At 48.2% G+C, this 19,675-nt stretch overlaps 2 protein-coding genes across 2 annotated transcripts in view; one reads left to right on the top strand and one right to left on the bottom strand.

Moving 5' to 3' along the window:
• The first annotated feature begins 2,143 nt into the window (after positions 1 to 2,143).
• Positions 2,144 to 11,606, top strand: KLHL40 (kelch-like family member 40). Its single transcript, XM_009073399.1, has 6 exons — positions 2,144 to 3,289; positions 6,952 to 7,112; positions 8,537 to 8,644; positions 9,754 to 9,939; positions 10,584 to 10,730; positions 11,495 to 11,606. The coding sequence occupies exons 1-6, from the start codon at positions 2,144 to 2,146 to the stop codon at positions 11,604 to 11,606; spliced, it is 1,860 nt and encodes a 619-aa protein (XP_009071647.1).
• Positions 11,607 to 19,576: 7,970 nt separating this feature from the next.
• Positions 19,577 to 19,675, bottom strand: part of ZBTB47 (zinc finger and BTB domain containing 47) — a 6,898-nt gene continuing 6,799 nt past the window's right edge. The window contains exon 6 of the mRNA XM_009073400.1: positions 19,577 to 19,669. Within this exon, the coding sequence (XP_009071648.1) occupies positions 19,577 to 19,669 (93 nt within the window). The remainder of the gene's footprint in view (positions 19,670 to 19,675) is intronic.

A 19,675-nucleotide genomic window follows, 5' to 3' on the forward strand; every position in this document is an offset into this window, starting at 1 on the left:
AACACCAGAGATCCACCAATCCATCAAAGCTCCTCTGGGAAAGGACAGGCTGTAGCTGCATTTTAGCAGCAGCACCTCGTGCCATATGGAATATGGAAGCGAAACTCAGCTGCCAGCACATGCCCAGCAGCACGGTGAAAACAACCCAGGGCTCAGGGGAGATTAAAGGCAGGAGGAGGGGTGTGGAGGGGGGCGGGAAATCCCAGCTGGTAGCACAACAACACAGGATTAAACCTGGGCTAGTGCAGAGCTAATGCAGAGGGAGGGGAGAGGAGAGGATGGGGGTGTCCAGTCCCAGATGTCAGGAAGCACAGAAAGATTTCTGAAGTTCGACCCATTTCAAAGATCATCACTTGTTGTTTGATCCCATCACAGATGAGCAGCACAGCAGAAGAGCTTATGATGTGATCTCTGAAAACAGCTTGTGATTATTTCTTTGCTATATTGGTACTTCCCAGATGCTGCTGGAATCACACCAGTACAGAAGGGCTTCATACCAGTATAGCTCCCTCCCTCTTCCCACTTATGTAAATAGCCATCATGGCAATTTTTATAAATTCACCTATGCCAGGGTAAGGGGTTATGTGGCTTTAAATACAGCAAGAATAGTGGCTAATATCTTAGCATAGACTTAATTAAATAATTAATTAAATCTGTGCCCTCACTGAGTGTCAGCCAGCCCAGAGGGTCCAGAGTAAGAGATAAAACAGATTCAAGTACAAGTTTTACTATAGGTATAAGTGATTATAGCTAGTCTGCTCAGCCATGGCTGTCTAAACTCATTTGCTTCCTTATGAATTCCATGGGAAGCATTGGACCTAGACTGGCCATTTGAGGACCCATGGGACTTCCTAGACATCCATGGGCATACAAGCAGAACACAACACCTCCTGGAGACCTCAGCTGTTCTGGAACATCAGCTTAAGTCTAAGTAGGTTGTCCTGTTGTTGCTCTAGACTTCATCATGGGCATGTTGAATCAGAAGACCTTAGCAGGAGACCCTCATTTTACAAGCAGGTTGTCCTGCTGTGGCTCTAGACTTCAATATAGGGATGTTGAATCTCAGTAGACTTTATCAGGAGACCTTCAACTTGCAAGAAGGAACCTGTGTTGAGATGTCATCATCTGTGAGTTGAAGTCCACTGTTGCATTCTCTTCACTCCTATTCTGCCTCAGACTCTTTTTCTGTCACCAAGATGTGGAAAAGATGGATTTATTGATAACAAGGTGCCCAGAGACTGTTCCATTGTGGGCCATGTACGTACTGCAGGGAAAGACAGCCATCCCTCTCCCAGGATCTTTGAATCTTCTCCTTTAGTGACAATTCTTAAGTAACTTCCAGCACAGATCTTGTACCCCATACAGGGCTGTAAATAAACAGCTCTATCTCCATTTCCACTCCCTTCAAGACCCTTGAAAAGTGACCCTAGAGGAGAATAAAGGACAAACCTGTGCATCAAAGCAGCCCCAGGACAGAGCTGGCTGCAGTAGGGGATGCCACAAAGCCCACATAAGACGTTCCTTTATTACATCTTTCCAGCTTTGACTTCATGGTCTATTTTTAGCACAGCTGAAGGTTTAACAGTTTTGGAGAAGTCAGTTAAACATTGTCAGGAAAAAGTCTCAGCCTTTCCATCCATGACCCAGAAGGCAGATTTGGATCTTTGATTCACCTGGAGGCTGTTTTCCCAAGCACAGTGCTGGAGCCGATGGGTTGTGCGCATCTCCCATCATGGCACAGCAGCAAAATCTCCTGCTCCCCCCGCGGTGACTCATGAGCTGACAGACCCTTCCTGAATTACTGAGGCTGGAATTACAGCTGTTCCCCCAGCCCCCTCCCTTCCTCCTTGTCCAATGTGTCATATTAAAGTGTGATCGGCTTACACATGCTGCAGTATGGATTCCTTAAGCTTTGTAGCGCTGTGGCTATATATAAAGCCTCACGCTGGAAACTGAAGTACACAGACAGCTGCAATAGTAGGGAGCGTTTCACATTCCCAGTGTGCTGACAGTCTGGAAGCAAGGGAGGCTGAGAGTCCTGCTTTGAGCAAGTTTCCTTACCAGGGGCTCAGGTATAGATATATTCATAATTACCTATAGAAGAAGGATTGGGAATAAAAACCCCAAGTGGTTACTCTTCACCATGGGTTTGCCTCTTGATCAAGTGGAAGAATTGCGTCTCTACCAGCAAACTCTTCTTCAGGATGGACTCAAAGACATGTTGGACCACAATAAGTTTCTGGACTGTGTCTTAAAAGTCAAAGGGAAGGAGTTTCCCTGCCACCGCTTGGTGCTGGCAGCTTGCAGCCCCTATTTTCGAGCAATGTTCCTCTCAGACATGGAAGAAAGCAAGAAGAGGGAGGTCAGTTTGGAAGACGTTGATCCAGATGTCATGGGCAAGATCCTCCATTATATCTACACCTCTGAGCTGGAGATCACAGAGCAGAATGTGCAGGACATCTTCTCTGTGGCCAACATGTTCCAGATTCCCTCCATCTTCACCGTGTGCGTGTCCTTCTTGCAGAAGCGGCTCTGCCTCAGCAACTGCCTGGCTATCTTCAGGCTGGGACTGATGCTGGATTGTGCCCGTCTGGCTGTGGCAGCTCGGGATTTCATTTGTGATCGCTTTGCACTGGTCTCACGGGATGAGGAATTCTACCAGCTCTCCCCCGATGAGCTTATTGCCATCATCTCCAGTGACTCCCTCAACATCGAGAAAGAGGAGACTGTCTTTGAAGTAGTGATGAAGTGGGTGGGGACCAAGGACCGTGAGAGCCGGCAGAAGGCCTTGCCTGTCATCTTTGAAAGCATTCGCTTCCGCCTCATGCCCAACGACTACATCAAGGACCACGTGGAGAAGCATGCCATGGTGAAGTCCAGCCCAGAGCTCCTCAAGAAACTGCAGATGGTGAAGGATGCCCAGAAAGGCAAAATCACTGTGCTGAAGAAGAAGAAAGTGAAGAAAAACAGTGAAAATCAAGCAAAAGACAATATTGTCAATGGAGCAGTAGATGAGGAGGAAGATACAGAGGAGGATGTTCTCCCAGGAATCTTAAATGACACAATGCGCTTTGGGATGTTCCTCCAGGACCTTATTTTCATGGTGAGTGACAGTGGAGCAGTGGCCTATGATCCCAATGCCAACGAGTGCTATTTTGCCTCCCTGTCTACTCAAATCCCAAAGAACCACATCAGTCTGGTGACCAAAGAGAATCAGATCTTCATTGTTGGAGGACTATACTACAATGAGGACAGCAAAGAGGATCCCATGAGTTCCTACTTCCTACAGGTACTACTTTTATCTTTCTTTTGTTTTTTTGACCACTTCAGGGCATCATCAGTTCTTCGCTTTCATGTGATGCCAGTAATATTCACTGTCATGTGATGTTAAAACAAATGAAGGGGAAACATCTGAGTTGCTTTACTAGAGATCCTTCTCCCTGTATTTTTAAGGCAGATCCCAATGAGGGTGGGTTCTGGTAATTGAGGAAGGAGGACTGAAGGGGTAGATAATAGCAATAAGCCTTCATGATCCCAGTCCTAAATAGGGGACTGTTTAGAACAAAGAATTTGGCCCAACCCTGCCTGCCATAGGGCACACGAACTGAAAGGTTAGTGGCATCAGGTCTGGGTTCCACTTTGCATCCTTTGTGTTCCTTGGTGATGAACTTCCAGCAAAACCCAAGGGTGACTCTGCCAGGTGCCAAAAAAGGAGCAGCAGCAGCTACAGCCTCAGAGAAAACACGGCAAGGACACAGGGGGTTTCCCTGCCTGCCAATACGTGCCCCATTTCTGGTGCCATTCTTGCCCCTGGAGATGGGGTTGTTCCAGCTCAGAGTCCTTGCCTTGGCCATTTCCATTCTGTGAGGGGGAAACCACAGTGTGTCATCTTTTTGGGACATTCCACAAGGAAAGTGGCTGTTCTAACTCAGTGACCAAAGCTGTGATCAGATTGAGCTGTGTACAGGCAATCTGAGCCCTAGCCTGGGCTGTAACCCAAGAGCATTTTCCCTGTAGACAGCTAAGTCAAGGCGCCTACCCTTTCTGCTGACTCTGAGGAATCCAGTAAATCCTCTGTTCTTCCTCCCATACCCAGAAATCCTTTTATTCTTATCCATGTCTCACATCTTCTGGGAAGAAACAATAATATATCCAGGCAGAAAGGATGAAGTAAGGGTCATTCCCAAGCTAAGACATACAGCCTTGATCCCTCCCTTGCCTTGTTGCATGGGTAGGGCTGCACATCTGCATCATGTGTGCAAGGACTCATAGACTATATAGATATAGAATGTTTTGGGCTGGAGGGGACCTTAAAGATCATCTAGTTCCAACTTTCTGCCATGGGCAGGGACACCTTCCACTAGAACAGGTTGCTCCAAGCTCCATCCAAAGTGGCCTTGAACATTTCCAGGGATGAGGCATACACAACTTCTCTGGGAAACCTATGCCAGTAACTCACCACCCTCACCATGCTTGTCCTCACCTGGAAAGGGTCAGGAGGTTATGCAGGCCAGATGAATCCCACAAAATGAGAAGCCAGCAGGAAGAACATCCAGCTCCAGAAAGCAGGATGGAGGGGAAAGGCAGTGGGAGTGATGGGGGATGTGCTGTTTGAGATACAGCCCTTCACATAGAACAATGATGACAACATCTAGTCCCAAGCCCCTCTGACCTGGTCAGGGACACCTTCCACTAGACCAGGTTGCTCAAAGCTTTATCCAACCTGGCCTTGGACACTGCCAGGGTTGGGGCATCCACAGTCTCCCTGGGCAACCTGTGCCAGTGTCTCACCACCCTCACAGCAAAAAACATCTTCCTAATATCTAATCTGAACTTCCCCTCTTTCAATGTATCTCTATTACTCCTTTCCCCATCACTACAGTTCCTAACAAAGAGTCCCTCTCCAGCTTCCCTGTAGCTCCTTCAGATACTGGAAGGTTGCTATGAGGTCCCAGCTCCCATACATTCAGCTCTCATCATCCTGGAGAAGGGGAAGGGAAGATCTCATTGGTGTCTGCAGTTCTCTAATGGGAGGGGACACAGAAGAGTGATCCAGATTCTTCTTGGATTGACACAAAAGTGGGACAAGAGGCAATGGGCACCAGGTGCAGAAAGGAAAATTTCAGTTAGCTGCAAGGAGGAGTACTAGAGCAGTAATGGAGCAGAGTCCAGAGAGGTCACAGAACCTTCATAGAATCATAGAATGGCCTGGGTTGGAAGGGACCTTAAAAAATCATCTAGCTCCAATCCTGCTGCCATGGGAAGGGACACCTTTCACTAGGCCAGGTCGCTCAGAGCTCCATCCAAACTGGCTTTGAACACTCCTAGTGGGGGAACATCCCTGAAAACATTTTGTAGTTGGCTGCCCTGGCAACCTTCTCTAACTCCAAAGCTGTGCCTTTCATCCAGCTGGGCTGGATTAAAATCCTTTGGAGGTCCCTTGAACCCAAAGTACTCTGTGGCTGTAAGCTGCAATCATCAAGATTTCTATATTCAGCTCCTAATTTGCCACTGACTCAGTAGTAAATGCCTTGGGCATCATGTGGCTATTTCTATCTCCTTCCCCATAAGAAGGGGACAGTGGTCCCTTCACACCTTGCTGTGGCACTCATGCACGGGAGGTGCAGATCCATCCTGGGGTTGGAGAGTGCCATCAGTTTGCAAAGGTGTAATTTATTGCATCAGTGCCATTACATAGCTCACAGTTCCTGTGTGAGCCCCTTTTCAGCAGAAACAACACAGATGTAGACAGGCAGCTGTATGACAACCCCTTGAACCACTGTGAGGCAGCTCCCCACACCTTCTGACTCTGTTTCTATCCTCCCTAATTTCACATTCCTCCTGCTCAAGTCAGAAGTGTTAGGTCAGGGATAGGTTAGATTTAAGGACAGGCACCAAAATGTAAAAATGCTGATAAATCCCAGAGGCCTTGCGGATTTTGGCAGGAGCAAAATGATTCCATTGACATTTCAGATGGAAAAGGGTATCCTTCCTTTGTCACTTCTAAGATTTATGACTTGAGAACAATGCTGAATCCATCAAGAAGCAGGAACTATCCTGATGACTGAGCTGTTTGGGCTTGCACTATAAATAACACATATGTGGACCACAGCTTACAAAGAGACAAAACCCACAGGCACCCAGCTGAGGCCAAGTCTTTGGAGCCAACCCAACTAGCTAAAACTCTTTGGCCTGAGCCCATAGCAAACAGTGCTTCAGGCAATGCTGCATCACAGTTTCATCTTGTGGAGTCCTACAAAACTGGCTGCAAGACATCATTCCCTCCTCTGCTATCAAGCTACATTATAAACTTTTGACCCAATTTGCAGTTCCCATCAAGCCATGGTGCCCAGAGAGGCCCCAGCCTCATAATATTTCACACTTTGGGGTTTTTCTATGGTGGGAGGTGGGGCAATGCCTTGATCTACAGATGTCCAAGGATTTTCCCATCTGATCTAGCAGCACCATATGGATCGGTTGCTTATCTACCAGATGAGTCTGGCACACTCCGTGTAGCCAACATTGCCAACACCACACTGTTACCTGGCAGAGATGGAAAATATCAGGATGAAACACTGAGATGTGCTACATCTGAAAAGGTTCAGGCAAAAATTTCAAAGATTGAAGTGCTTCAACTCCTCCATTATAGGTCCCACGTGAGGCTCCCTCATCCAAAGATGACCAGGCTTGTTCCAAGTCAATGCTTGGCTGCACAGCACAGAATATGTTCATGCCGCGTCATCTCTGCTCTTACATTTTGCCATAAAAAATATATCATATGACATATGGGTTTTCTCTAAGATCTCCCATCCTGCACCAGGTGGTAAAGGCACAGAGTGCTACTGGGGTGACAAAGGTGCACATGAGAACAGATTTTGCCCTCAGCCTCTGAGTTTTGCTCAGGCAGTGGGCAGGGTGAGCACACACTAATGATCATATGCTTCCTTCCAGTATGACCATCTGGACGCAGACTGGCTGGGGATGCCCCCCCTGCCCTCCCCTCGCTGCCTCTTCGGCCTGGGAGAGGCAGAAAACTCTATTTTTGTGGTTGGAGGGAAAGAACTGAAAGAGGGAGAGAAGACCTTGGATTCAGTCCTGTGCTATGATCGACTGTAAGTGTTCACATGTGAATGTGGGGTGGGAGGTGGTATAGAGAAGGTGAAGCAGCTCTGATGCAAAATGATTCCAGCTCTCCAGGGGTCAAAAGGTTTTGCAGACAGGACTTGAACTCTGGATCTAGATGCTGGGACCACTGGGACTGTCTCAAGCTGTGCCCTGGGGCTCTGAGCCGTCTCTCTCCACCTGCTCCATTTATTGTAATTGAACTCCCCTGGAGATGGAAGCTGTACTGGGAATGTTATGTTATCAGGGACTGATATTAGCAGAAGCTCATGTGAGACCTGTACAGAGAAGCAAGAGGAGTTTTTCCCTCTGCTTTTGCCCATTGCTTGAAAGCTCTGTGACATTCACTGTGGTCTCACCAGAAGTGGTTTGAACAGGGAAGTTTGTTTTGAAAATCTTCAGATGTGGCACTGAAGGGCTCATCCTGATTGATATGAGGCTTAATATCCAATTATTTTTGGACAATGGGCTCTGACTTATGCTAAGTCATGAGCTTTATTAACAGGCACCATCCTGTTCTGCTCTCAGGAGACTGAAACGTTGAAAGCCTGCTGCTCTCCGCCCCGAAGAGGCAGAGCAGTGGGCGTCAACAAGCCTTTGCTTGGTCTATATTTAGATGTGTGTGCTTCAAAGTCCGTTTTATAGGCAGAGATTTGAAACCAGTTTCATTCTCACAGAATGGGGCATTTATCTGCCCCTGCATACTCTGGGAAAGGATGTGTCTGCCACCTCTAAGTGCTCAGGGGATGTTTTGAATATCAGTTTGAAGCTGGTAGAGATGTGATCAGCACCACTTTATCTCTAGTATTATGTGGTCAGTGTTATTCTAGCATTGTTTTGATTGCCCACAGCTGAACATGAGCCAGCAGAGTGCCCAGGTGGGCAAGAAGGCCAGTGGCATTCTGGCTTGTATCAGCAGTAGTGTGGCCGGTGCGACTAGGGAAGTGATTGTCCCCCTGTACTCAGCACTGGTGAAGCATCTCAGTTCCTAGGTGCAGTTTTGGGCCCCTCATGATAAGAAAGACATTGAGGTGCTGGAGTGTGTCCAAAGAAGGGCAACGGACCTGGGGAAGGGGCTGGAGCACAAGTCTCATGAGGAGCAGCTGAAGGTACTGGGGTGCTCAGCCTGGAGGAAAGGAGGTTCAGGGGGACCTTATTGCTCTCTACCTGAAGACCAAGAGTAGTGGATACTGAAGAAAATAATGGATATTAGCATAAACATTCTGCATATTTTATTTCCCCCCTGTTTTTAGGATGACAAAATCTACTGGATGAGCCTATCTCATTGAAAATCTCATATTTTTGAGACTGAGTCAAGCTCTGTGCTTACCTCTAGGTCTGGAAAGTGCCATCTACTCTAGGTGTCACCCAGCAAGCTACAAATCCTTTTACTCCCCATCTTTCTCTGATCCAGGTCCTTCAAGTGGGGTGAAGCTGATCCCCTTCCCTATGCAGTCTATGGCCATGCAGTGGTATCACACAAGGATCTAGTCTATGTCATCGGTGGCAAAGGAAGTGACAAGTAAGTCAAAAACCAAGAGAAATTCAAGGAGTCATCCCCTAAACCATTGGGAGTGTAGAGCATGAGTTGGTACCTACCCAGCCTAGGTTACCCCTGGATAAGGTGTGAGATGTGGATCCTTCAGCTCACCTCTGTGCTTGAAGCCCATTCCAAGCCCTTAGGAGGCCAACAGGAACATCAGGGAGGTGGTAGTGTCCTTGCAGGAGAGGGAATGTATTGCTCTATCCCCAGGGCCAGTCTGGATGGGGCTTTAAGCAAACCTGGTCTAGTCAAAGGTGTCCCTGCCCATGGCAGAGGGGTTGGAACTAGATGATCTTTAATGCTCTTACCAACCCAAACCACTCTATGATCCTCTTTGCTCATAAAAAAAACCCCCACATCACATAGATTGGGAGAGGCACTGACAGCAAGAAACCTCTTCACATTGAGGGTCTCCTGTCTCGGGCTTGTGGAGCAGCATGATCCCAGTAGTCAAATCCAGATGGGTATTTGCAACAGGAGTGAAAAACCTCTTCCAACCTGACCCCTATCCTCCCCTCCTGCAGATGAGCACAGCAGGAAAAGCCTCTGTCAGGGACTGTCACAGCAGCTGCTCTGCAGGGCAGAAGTGTGACTGCAGAACAAACATGCCATAATCCAGCAAAGATAGGTCCTGCTTGGAAAAGATAATGGTCTTCAAGGTGTGAAAATGCATACATTCACAATTTGCACTGCTGACCCGGGGCTGGGGTTGTCACTGATGGTGTTTCACAGCATTAATGTGGATCAGGAGCACTAAAACACTGTCTTGATGTCTGTGTGCGAGGTCCTGAGAGGCTGTTGTTTACACGAACCTGTATCCAGCTGTGTGAGCACCACGTTGAGCTTTCAGAACTCCTATCCTAAGTGAGCACAGCAGGAGTGGATACTACACACACAAGTGATGACTCCAGACATGGGAATCCTTGGGTGCACACACAAGTGTGCTCCTTCCTTCATGCTGATGTGGAGGAGCAAAATCCTCTCTGGAGACCGAACATTCTTCCCAGCAGACATCCCCAAACTCCTGCAGTGTAAAACTAACCTTTGGCAGCTGATTGAGGCTCCTTTTCCCTCTCATCTTTGTCTAGGAAGTGTATGAAGAAGATGTGTGTCTACAATCCATCCAAGTTTGAGTGGAAGGAGATGGCTCCCATGAAAACTGCCCGCTCCTTGTTCGGAGCCACTGTGCACAAGGACAAAATCTATGTGGCTGCTGGTGTGACCGACTCTGGTTTGACCAACTCGGTGGAAGTCTATGACATTGCCACCAACAAGTATGTACCTGAGCACATCTCTGGGGTGTAGCTACACAAGGAGCAGCTGCAGGTGTGCATTAAGCAACTTCCATCCATTCTGGAGTTTGTGACTCTCAATACCAGTTCCTCACAGTCTGTATGACCATGCCAGCAGGTTGGAACTAGATAATCTTTAAGGTCCCTTCCAACCCAAACCATTCTATGATTCTATGATTTCTCAGACAGCTGAGCATCACCAATGTCACTATGGTTGAGCAGCTATGGATCATCTCAGGCTCATCTTCAAATTGGTTTCACCAACTGGTGCTGTCATTGAGTTCCCTGCAGGGCTGTAGTTTCATCTTGGCAGCTTCACCCAACACATTAGACTTAACTTTGGGTGGGCCTTGCAGCTGCAGTCTCACTGTTGGGACATACTAGTCCATGCCAGCTGTGGTATACTAGTCCATGCCAGCTGTGGTTCACAGGTCCTGTATTTAATGCAAAATGAAGCTGAACCATGATAATGAGAACAGCTGTCCCCCAAAACTGCCAGTGTATGATCCCATCCCATGTAGACCTGCACAACTTGAACTGTCACTAGTGAATTCAGTTGATTTGAGGCCACCCTCAGCATGGGGGTAGCAAGGTGTTCTAACATTTCCTCTCTCTCCATGTGGCAGGTGGGACACCTTCACTGAGTTCCCCCAGGAGCGCAGCTCAGTCAGCCTCGTGAGCTTGTCTGGAGTGCTCTACCTGCTAGGAGGGTTTGCCACAGTGGAGACAGAATCTGGAGAGCTGGTGCCAACAGAGCTGAATGATGTTTGGAGGTGATGATCTTCCTTGGGGCTGTCCAAGAGACCGTGGGAGGGATGTTAGTGATGAAACAGATAGTGTCTCTTTCCTGATGCTCTCAATATGAGATGGAAGTTGTCACCCAAGCACAAAGCTGCAGGCTCTGTGCAGGGTCTCTGGGTGGGACGTTTGTCCTGTGCCACCCTGGAGGACACATTAGGAGGTTCCGTGTCCTCTCCCAGCCTCATATACCAATGCACCAGGGAAAATCTACTCCTTTAACTTTACTGCTGCATTGACATTTTGCCTGGAGCTGGTCCCAGCCTCCCCTTTGGTGTGGAGCAGCATCTGCATGATGCATCCTCTCCCTGGGAACAGCCAGTGCTTGGGCTGGGAAGCAGATAGCCTTACATGTGAGCAGAGAAGAAGGCAGAAAGCACTTTGTGACAGCTACTAATGCAGCATTAACTGCTCCTGTCCCTCACATTGGTGCTCTGGCACCCTCAGCAGGCACCTGCTGTCCTTCACTCATGGATGTTCCATCTTAGTGCCATCAACCTGTTTCCCAATGGAAAAATAGCCCCTTCCCCTGAGACCAGGTGCTGATACCCACATCCCCCAGTCTGATGCTGCAAACCAGAGCTGGAAGTCCCCATGCAGCTCCCACAGGAATCTTGTGGCCAAATAATGCCTGTGGGACATCATCCCAAGCACCAGGACTGCGCCACTATGGAGAGCAGCTGAAGGGAGGGAGAGAAGATGCTTTCCTCACCATAACTGTCTGCCTGTTTCTCCCCAGATATGATGAAGAGCAGAAGAAGTGGGAAGGAGTCCTCCGGGAGATCCAGTATGCCTCCGGAGCCACTTTCCTTCCTGTGCGCCTCAATGTTTTGCGCCTAACGAAGATGTAGTGGGGTGTGATTGACCCTTTTTCCATGGGGTCTGGGGTAAGGAGGGATGGGGGGAGGTGAAGTGATGCTTATCAGAGATGTGACATCTGGATATTGTGTAGGACATTGCATCTGTGATTGGTACCTTTTTATTTAAATGGGAAAGATGGGAATGTATCTGAAAGCCCTATGGGAATTTGAAGATGTTCAAAAGGTAACTAGAGAAGGGATCTGGAGCCTGCAAGGAGCTGGAGGAGACTGAACAGCACAGAGCAATGAGTTATCCCAGTCTCAGTAGACAGGACAAAAAGATCATATGTTTATTCTTCTTTCTCTGTGTTTTTCCCCATCTTCTCAATGGCTGTTGAACCTTCCAAACCAACAGTGGAGGCAGAAAGTGGGGAAGGGAATATGGTGGTGGTGCTGGGTTGCTCTTTGGACTTGATGACCTTAAAGACTTTTTCCAACCTTAACGATTCTATGATTCTAAGTTGACATTCCCCAGGAAAGAGGGTCTATAAAGTATTTCCTCACCTAAAGTAGTTGTGAGCATGGTACTAGAGCCCACCCTGGAGAGGAGAAATGTCAAAGTAAAGTGGTACAGGAGAAACATAGGGGGACTTTGATGAGGGACGATGGGATGAGACAGTTGAAAGAAAAGAGCAAGTGAGCATGGGCTGCAGAAACATTTGGAAAGTTGCAGTGAAAATATAATAAAAAAAATCTTAGTTCTTTGCCTCCACCTTGACTTTGGAGTGAGTCCAAGAGCTGAGTCTGCAGGAGGGAAGGAGTTGTGCAAGTAGAAGGGTAGGAAAGTGGGGAGAGATGGAGAGGGGGTGCCATGAGTACTCATCTCCAGCCTTTTGGGTTCCTCATCTTCAATCACAGATCTCAATGTCCTCGCCTATGGATTGATAAGTGCTGTTTTTCAGGGAAAGGTTTTATATTTTTGCTGTTTCTCATATTTTTAATGTTTGACCTTTTTTTCTAAGAGTATTTTACTTTGCTAAGTACATGGAGATCTCATGTGTTTGGCTCAGAGAGTTTCCTACTGAGGAAAAATGAATATTTATTTTAAAGTTATCCATAATGGTGTTTTGATAGAAACACGACTGTACTGGCAGCAGGACAAAGATCTGTTAGAGTAAAAATCTCCTGATGCCCACACCATCTGACCAGTGGTTTATTTAAAAATAAATGAGGCTATTTCAAAAGAAATCCCCTGTGTTTGTGTGTTGATAGAGCTGAAACTGAACACCCACAGCAACTGAAGACAACGACCAAGCATAAGCTGTGATAAATACGTGCAGCAAACCAGCCCCATGGAGAGCCTCAGCTTTTATTCTTCTTGTTTTCTCCCATTTGGGAGCTGAAACTTTAGCTTCATATCCTTCTCCATGGATATGAGGACAGGAAGCTTAACGAGGCCTAGAAGGAAGCTGGATGCCTACAGCGACAGGACGAGATGAAACAGCCTCAAGTTGTGCCAGGGGAGATTTAGGATGGATATTAGGAAAATATTTTTCACAGAAAGGGTTTGAAAGCATTGGAACAGGAAGCCCAGGGAAATGGTGGAGCCACCATCCCTGGAAGTGTTCAGAAAACGTGGATATGTCACTTGAGGACATGGTTTAATGGTGAACATGGTGGTCATGCTGGGTTGCCAGTTGGACTTGGTCTTAAAGGCCTTTTCCAAACAATTCCATGATTCTGTGGTGTCATGATACCATAAAGAGGGGTGATAATTGGACTTGGTCTTAAAGGCCTTTCCCAAACAATTCCATGATTCTGTGATGTCATGATACCATAAAGAGGGGTGATAATAATAATAAAACCACCAAATACAAACCTTGTAAAATAATTCCCTCAAAGTGGTATAAAAATTGTGGTATCACAAATCATACCTGGCTGATTTGTCTAGCTCAAAACTCAGTCAATGGAGGAACTAAAAAGTATTTAGAAGGAAAGAATTCGGCATGAATAAAGAAACCAGAGTCTTGTCCTGGTTTCATTTCAAGGATTAAAAAAGTTACAGGATAAGCTCCTTAGAGGACAATCACATCAGAACTGTAATGAAATATTTTCACAAGAAAAATCCAAGGTGACTGGCTGTCACAAAACAGCTTAAAAAGGGAACAAAAACCTTTGAAACAATCAAAGGTGTGAAAAATGCACTGATAAAAAAAAACCAACCCACCTTCTGCCCAGATCTGCAGAATTTCCTGTGGATGACTCCCAAGTTAATTAAAGATGAATCTTCCAAATAGCTTGTGGCAGAAAAGAAAAATTAATAAAAATTAAAAAAAATAATCTCTGCATAGAATAATAGTTTTGTTAAGTCATTTCTTGCAGGGGCAGGATATGATCTCCTGCCTGGGACTGGACACCAACACCTTTGCTTCAGCTCTTTTTGCTGGACTCAGACTGGAAAGCTGTCGATACTTGGTCCTAAGAGAGGGTTAAACCATGTTGCTTGGCTCTCCTGAGGGAAATCTGTGCCCCTTGAAGTCAATGGGAATGTTGCTGAACTTCCATAAGTTGTTATGGTGTGGTCCCTCAATCACAGCTTGAGAAGTGGCAAATAAAACTGGTATCCATCCTTGGTCACTCACTTTGCAACTCTCCATTGGGAATATGGTTAGTAGGAGCTTGGTGCTCCCATGTGGTTCACATCCATTATAAAGCTATGGGAATTTTGCTGCTGGTACAGGGCAAGAAATCACAAAAGGAAAAATAGCTGTTGCATAAAAGGACCCAGATGAACTGGAAACAACCCACTGCTTGAGCAATGAGGGCCAAATCTCACCACGTGCCAGCAGGTCTGGCCTGGAGATGTTCCTCCACCTCTCCAAGAGGCTGCTTCAGTCCAAAGAGAATCAGAGATAAGAAATGACAGCGTGAACGCACAGAGAGTCATCACTCCTTGCTGCTGCCTGGTGTTTTCCCAGACCAGATGCACACAGCTCCAGTGGCACAGGTCCCCTCACAGGTAATGACAGTGGCAAAAGTGTAGGTACATCCCAACAGTGAGCGAAAATCATCTCTTCTTCCATTAGCTTCCTGGTATCAGTGCTGACGTTGCTGGCGAGGTTCCCGTCACTCCATTTTAAACTAATCAAGGTGCTGGGTGCTTTTGGATGGGCTCCTTGGGTTTCTCCACTGCCAATAAAGGAGCTCAGAGAGCCCCAGATCATAGCTCACACAAACCTCATGGAGTCAGTAGGACCCAGGAGCTCAGCACTCACCCACAGTAACACTTCCAGAACTGCAAGAACTGAGGCCCTTCCTCTAACCGCTCATCACCCTCCCCTGAAAAGCTGTTCTTTTGTTGGGCCCACAATAGTCTAGTTGTCTCACACACATACACATGCCTCCCATTAAACCTAACACAGAGTCGATACATGTGAAGCAACATCAACAGACAACGTGACACAGCAAGCCTATCCTGCTGGGCTCTCCTGAAAAGAGCCTTTCAAAACAAGAAAAGATAAAAAAAAAAAAAGATAAAGCAAAATTAAGGTAACAAAGAAAGTGGTGGAGCTTTAGGTTTTCTTTTATAAAAGACAAATCATTTATTGATTCAGTCCTTCCACTTGCAACCTCTTTGGTAACAGTCACAACACTTCCAGACTGGGAGAACGCAGTGGAAAGGCCCAATTCTGGCCTCACACCAATTTCAGAGCTCAGCAAGCCCTGATGTGCCTTGGTGAGAGACCAAAAGCAGGTTTCAAAGCATGGCCAAGGACCTGGCCTCTATGGACAACCCAAACCAGCCTACCCTACCATGACTCGTCATGCTCATGGGGAGCCCAGAGAGCAGCCCCAGCACCCCCAGGCAGAAGATGGCTTGGGATGGGGATGGCTGACTGTGAGTTGTGTCCTGGAAGGCAGCTTTGATGAACCTCTTGGGACCTCCTGGACATTGGCCAATGGGGCTGTCAATGAAGCAAGTCTCGCCCGTTCCTGCGGTAGACAATGGCTTGCCTCAGTTGGCCTCATGGTAATAGACTAACCTGACCATCTCAGCCTCCCCCTCCTCACACCATCCCAAAGAGAGTAACTGCTGTACTTGGAGTTAAAGATAAACATATATTGATTACACATGGTCATAAAAAAAAAAGTAATAATAATAATACATTTCCTAGAACATTACTTAAGACGCTTCCGAAAAGCATCCAAGCTTCCCCTCCCCACCTTCCCTTATCTATACAGAATAAAGTGCTTCGTTTAGTTTGTTCACACTAGTAGAGCCACCGATACACTCTGAACTTGGCATGTTTGGGCAACTGATACTGAATGCCGGAAAATAATACAGAGCCAAACACCAGGCATGAGAAATTAGTTTTGAGGCAAGTGCTTGGGGTTTCATTCGTTTCCTTCAAGTTCCATGCTACTCAGATTGTTCTTATCCCTATTTTTTTGTTTTCCTTCTTTAAATTATTATTATCTTCCTTTGTCAGTTCAACCCAACTCCTATCATGGTTACGTGCCACTAGGCAGGGCTGCGTGTGGGGAAGCTCTCTTCGTCCGTGTGAACAAAGGGCGTCTGTCCGTCTGTCCTTCCCTCTCGACTTCAGGCAAACCAACAGTTCACTCAGTGGAGTTGTCTAGCAGCGGATGCTCATCTCTATTGCACTGTCACAGCCGTTCCCACCCACCGGCTGTCCATCCATCATCACCTTCCCACCGCACTGGGGTTATGGCTGTGGTCCAAAGGGCCAGCTGTGCCTCATGGATATATGAGGTGAACTGGTCTGTGCTACCAGGCTCCTGGGATATATAAACCAAAAATGACCCTCCCCACATGACTCCCTCCCTCCCCAAAGTTCAAATGACAGGGGGAAAAGAAATTCCAACCCGGACAGGTCTGGGGTTCAGGTGTGTGGGAAGAGTTGTCAGCTAAACGTTGCATTGCGGCATATTCATGAACTGCGTAATGGAAATCAAGCCCCTCTCCACCCTTGCGGTCTGTCGAAGAAAGGATGTGAGAGATTAAGGTGCAAGAGTTTAAAAAAAAAGAAAACTAATAAAAACAACAAACCAAACATAAAAAGCTTGAAAATGGACCCATTCCACCACCTCCTGCCCTGTCTAACCCAGCAGGTGCAACAGGACCAGCCGGGATGGATCTGGGATGGACGAGGCACTGCGGGAGCGACTCGTCTGAGCTCTTAGTAAGCTAATGAAAACCAGACATGAAGACACATTGGGGCTGAGTAAGGGTGTAGACAAAAGGGCTCGGAGGCCTTGTAGGACTCCTGGGAACTGCCCAGGCCTTGGAGAGGGGAGGGAGCAGCAGGGATCTGGTTCTCCAAAGTGCTGTGTGCATGGTCACATCTCGACGTCTCCAAGTGGCTCTACGAGCAGGCTCTCGAAGGGGATCGGACACGGCTGGGATCAGTCACTGGGCCTTCCGCTGGGCTTTAGCCTCAATGAAGTCCTCCCATCTCACAGAGATGTCCAAGGGGGCAGGTCCTCACTAGGAGAGGATGAACTGGGACAGGAATGGGGAAAGCCACCTCCACGTGAGCCTTACAAGGGAGCACATGTTGGTGTGGGTGTTTACTTGGTGGGGAGAAGTCTATCAGCCAGGCAGGCTGATGGGCTCCATCACAGAAGACCATACAAGCAAGGCAAGCCCTCAGGGCACAGTGCTCCCATCCTGTCTCAAGGCTGTGCATGAGAGGAAAGAAGCACAGGGAAGCCCAAGGGGGATGTATGAGGCAGTGGAGGAAACAGCAGGGACCACTCTACTGAGGCCCTCCAACACCTTCAAGGGTATCACTGAATGCTTCTCTAAAGCAATCATCTTCCAGTATGGGTCATGGTCCCTTCAGAAAGCCAATGGCCCCAAGAGTTGAATGCCCCCATCCCTTCTGGATGTGTCTGAGAAGGCTTTGCACCACCTCAATGAGCCCCAGGGGTTATGGAGGAGGACAGCAGAGAAGCCTTTGGTACCCTCCTGAGGAGGTCAATATGGCAATGCAGCTCTGCCATAGCAACCTCTTTTTGCTCAAAGCAGATGGAGATGAGAGTGAGCTCACTGGTACTGAGTGCAGTGATAGGGATCCACAAGATCCCAGCCAACATGGGGATGAAAAGCAATTTGTTGCTCCAAAATGCTAACCTCCACAGGAGCAGCCAGCTTTCCAGAGACACCAGGCATGGGAGACACCACTCAGCAGGAGGGGACAACACCTCAAAGAGCACTCAGGACATCACCAAATGTTCCCCTGTCCTGTACCTATCATGTTCCTGCATGTCCCCAGCCAACAAAGCCCCGGCGCACGTGACTGAATCCTCCCATCTCTGCAGGAGCAGCTCAAGTGCTCTGCTGATTTGGAGATGAAGCACCAAGACTTCTTGCAGAGGCAGACATGGCTCAATGTCCCCACCACCCTGCTGTGACCCAGAACAAGGTGCATATGAGAAAGGACTCCTGCAGCCTTTCTTCTTGCCTACCAACAGCCCTGCTCAGCACCTCCTCAATGACCTGCCCCATGTCTGCATGCATCCACAGCGCTGGCCTTGAGAGCAAGGCATCAGTTGCAATGCACCCCAGCACCTTTCTGCCTGTGCTGGATGCTCTGCATCCCCTGCAGTGCTCCCAACTCTCCCTGACCCCAAAGGGGACACTTGCCTAGGCAGAGAGACAACACAGACACCGTCAGGTTAACACAGACACCCTGGGGCATAGCACAGCAGCAAGAGACCCAGCTTGGACCCGTGTCCAACAAAAAGGTTGCTAAAGCCTTCCTCTTCTCGTCCTCCAGCAGCACAAAGCCAGCCATATTATTCATAAGTGAAACCAAAGACCAACTCGACTTCAACAAACACAGTGCGGCCAGAGATGCACTAACCAATGCTGCAGGACATCACCAAACCAACCACAGCCCTCACTGGTCCCTACTGGTCCCTCCAAACCAGGGCAGGGCAATAGATGCCAACCCCGCAGGGTGAGGCATAGCTTGGGAGAGCAACACAGGCAACAAGCTAGAGGAACATCACCACCAGGCTGAATGTGGTCTTGCTTTAGCTATGAACCTTGCAATGGGACTAGCCTGGAGCTCACCCATCAGTCAGGGGTTTATTCGAATTGTTAAGGCACTATTCTGGGCCAATTCTGCCGAGAAACAGCAGTGTCCTGCTCTTCTGTCCCAGGACACCCTCCCACTGGTCCTGTAGCCATCTGAGCTCTCCAAGGGCAGCTCCCCAATTCCAGAACATCCTCAGGAGCCCAGCTCCTGCTGGGATTAGCATAAAGGACACACCAGAGCCCAGTTCCCTTAGGGCACCCCAAAAATGAACCAACAGTGAGCTGCAGATGCCCCGAGACGCAACACTGGTGTTTGTGCTTTTGCCTATGGAGGAGGAAAACCTGTCACAGGGAAGGAAGACGTGGTGAGGGCTGCTAACAAAAGTGGGCTGATGGCTTTCCAATGGGGACATCTGCTCGCTTGCTGCAGGCCACCAGGGCCAAGGAGACAGGGCCATTGGGTGGTACCCACCTCAACCTCGTGGGAAAAGAGCCTGAAGTGAAAAGACCAGCTTTACAGTACAGGGATTCAAGCACCACTAACTAGATTTCGGATTATAAATATCAATGTGCCGTCAGGCATCCGTTTGGCATGCAATGCTGGTGAGCCAACCTCAGACAGTGCAGCACCCTGCTCCCCCCAGCCCCACCAGCATCCTAGCACGAAGATGAAGCTGATGTGCAGGAGGATGAAACAGAGAGTGATGCCTTTCACCTACACCCTTATGGACGGACGGCAGTTCCCCCCACAACACCCACGCTCCTCACAGGGGGCTTCCTCCTGCTCCCCCTCTCTGCAGAGAAGGATGGGTGAGAAAAAGGAATAAAAACCCAAAACAACCCCAAAACGAGGAGTAAGGGGGGTAAAGAGCAAGCGAAGCCTTGGCTCCTCGGGGGGAAGTGTTCCCGAAGGGCAGAGTAGTCCATGCAGGTGCATGGCCGGGGTGGGGGGCACCTAGTTGTTGTTCGAATTTATCCTCCCCGCGGGAAACAGGGGAGGGGGTGGTGGTAGGTGAGGAGGAGGAGGAAGGGTCTGTGGAAGAGGATGGAGCAG

The sequence above is a fragment of the Acanthisitta chloris genome, unplaced genomic scaffold (genome assembly GCF_000695815.1).
Source record: "Acanthisitta chloris isolate BGI_N310 unplaced genomic scaffold, ASM69581v1 scaffold4094, whole genome shotgun sequence".
Taxonomy (NCBI): domain Eukaryota; kingdom Metazoa; phylum Chordata; class Aves; order Passeriformes; family Acanthisittidae; genus Acanthisitta; species Acanthisitta chloris.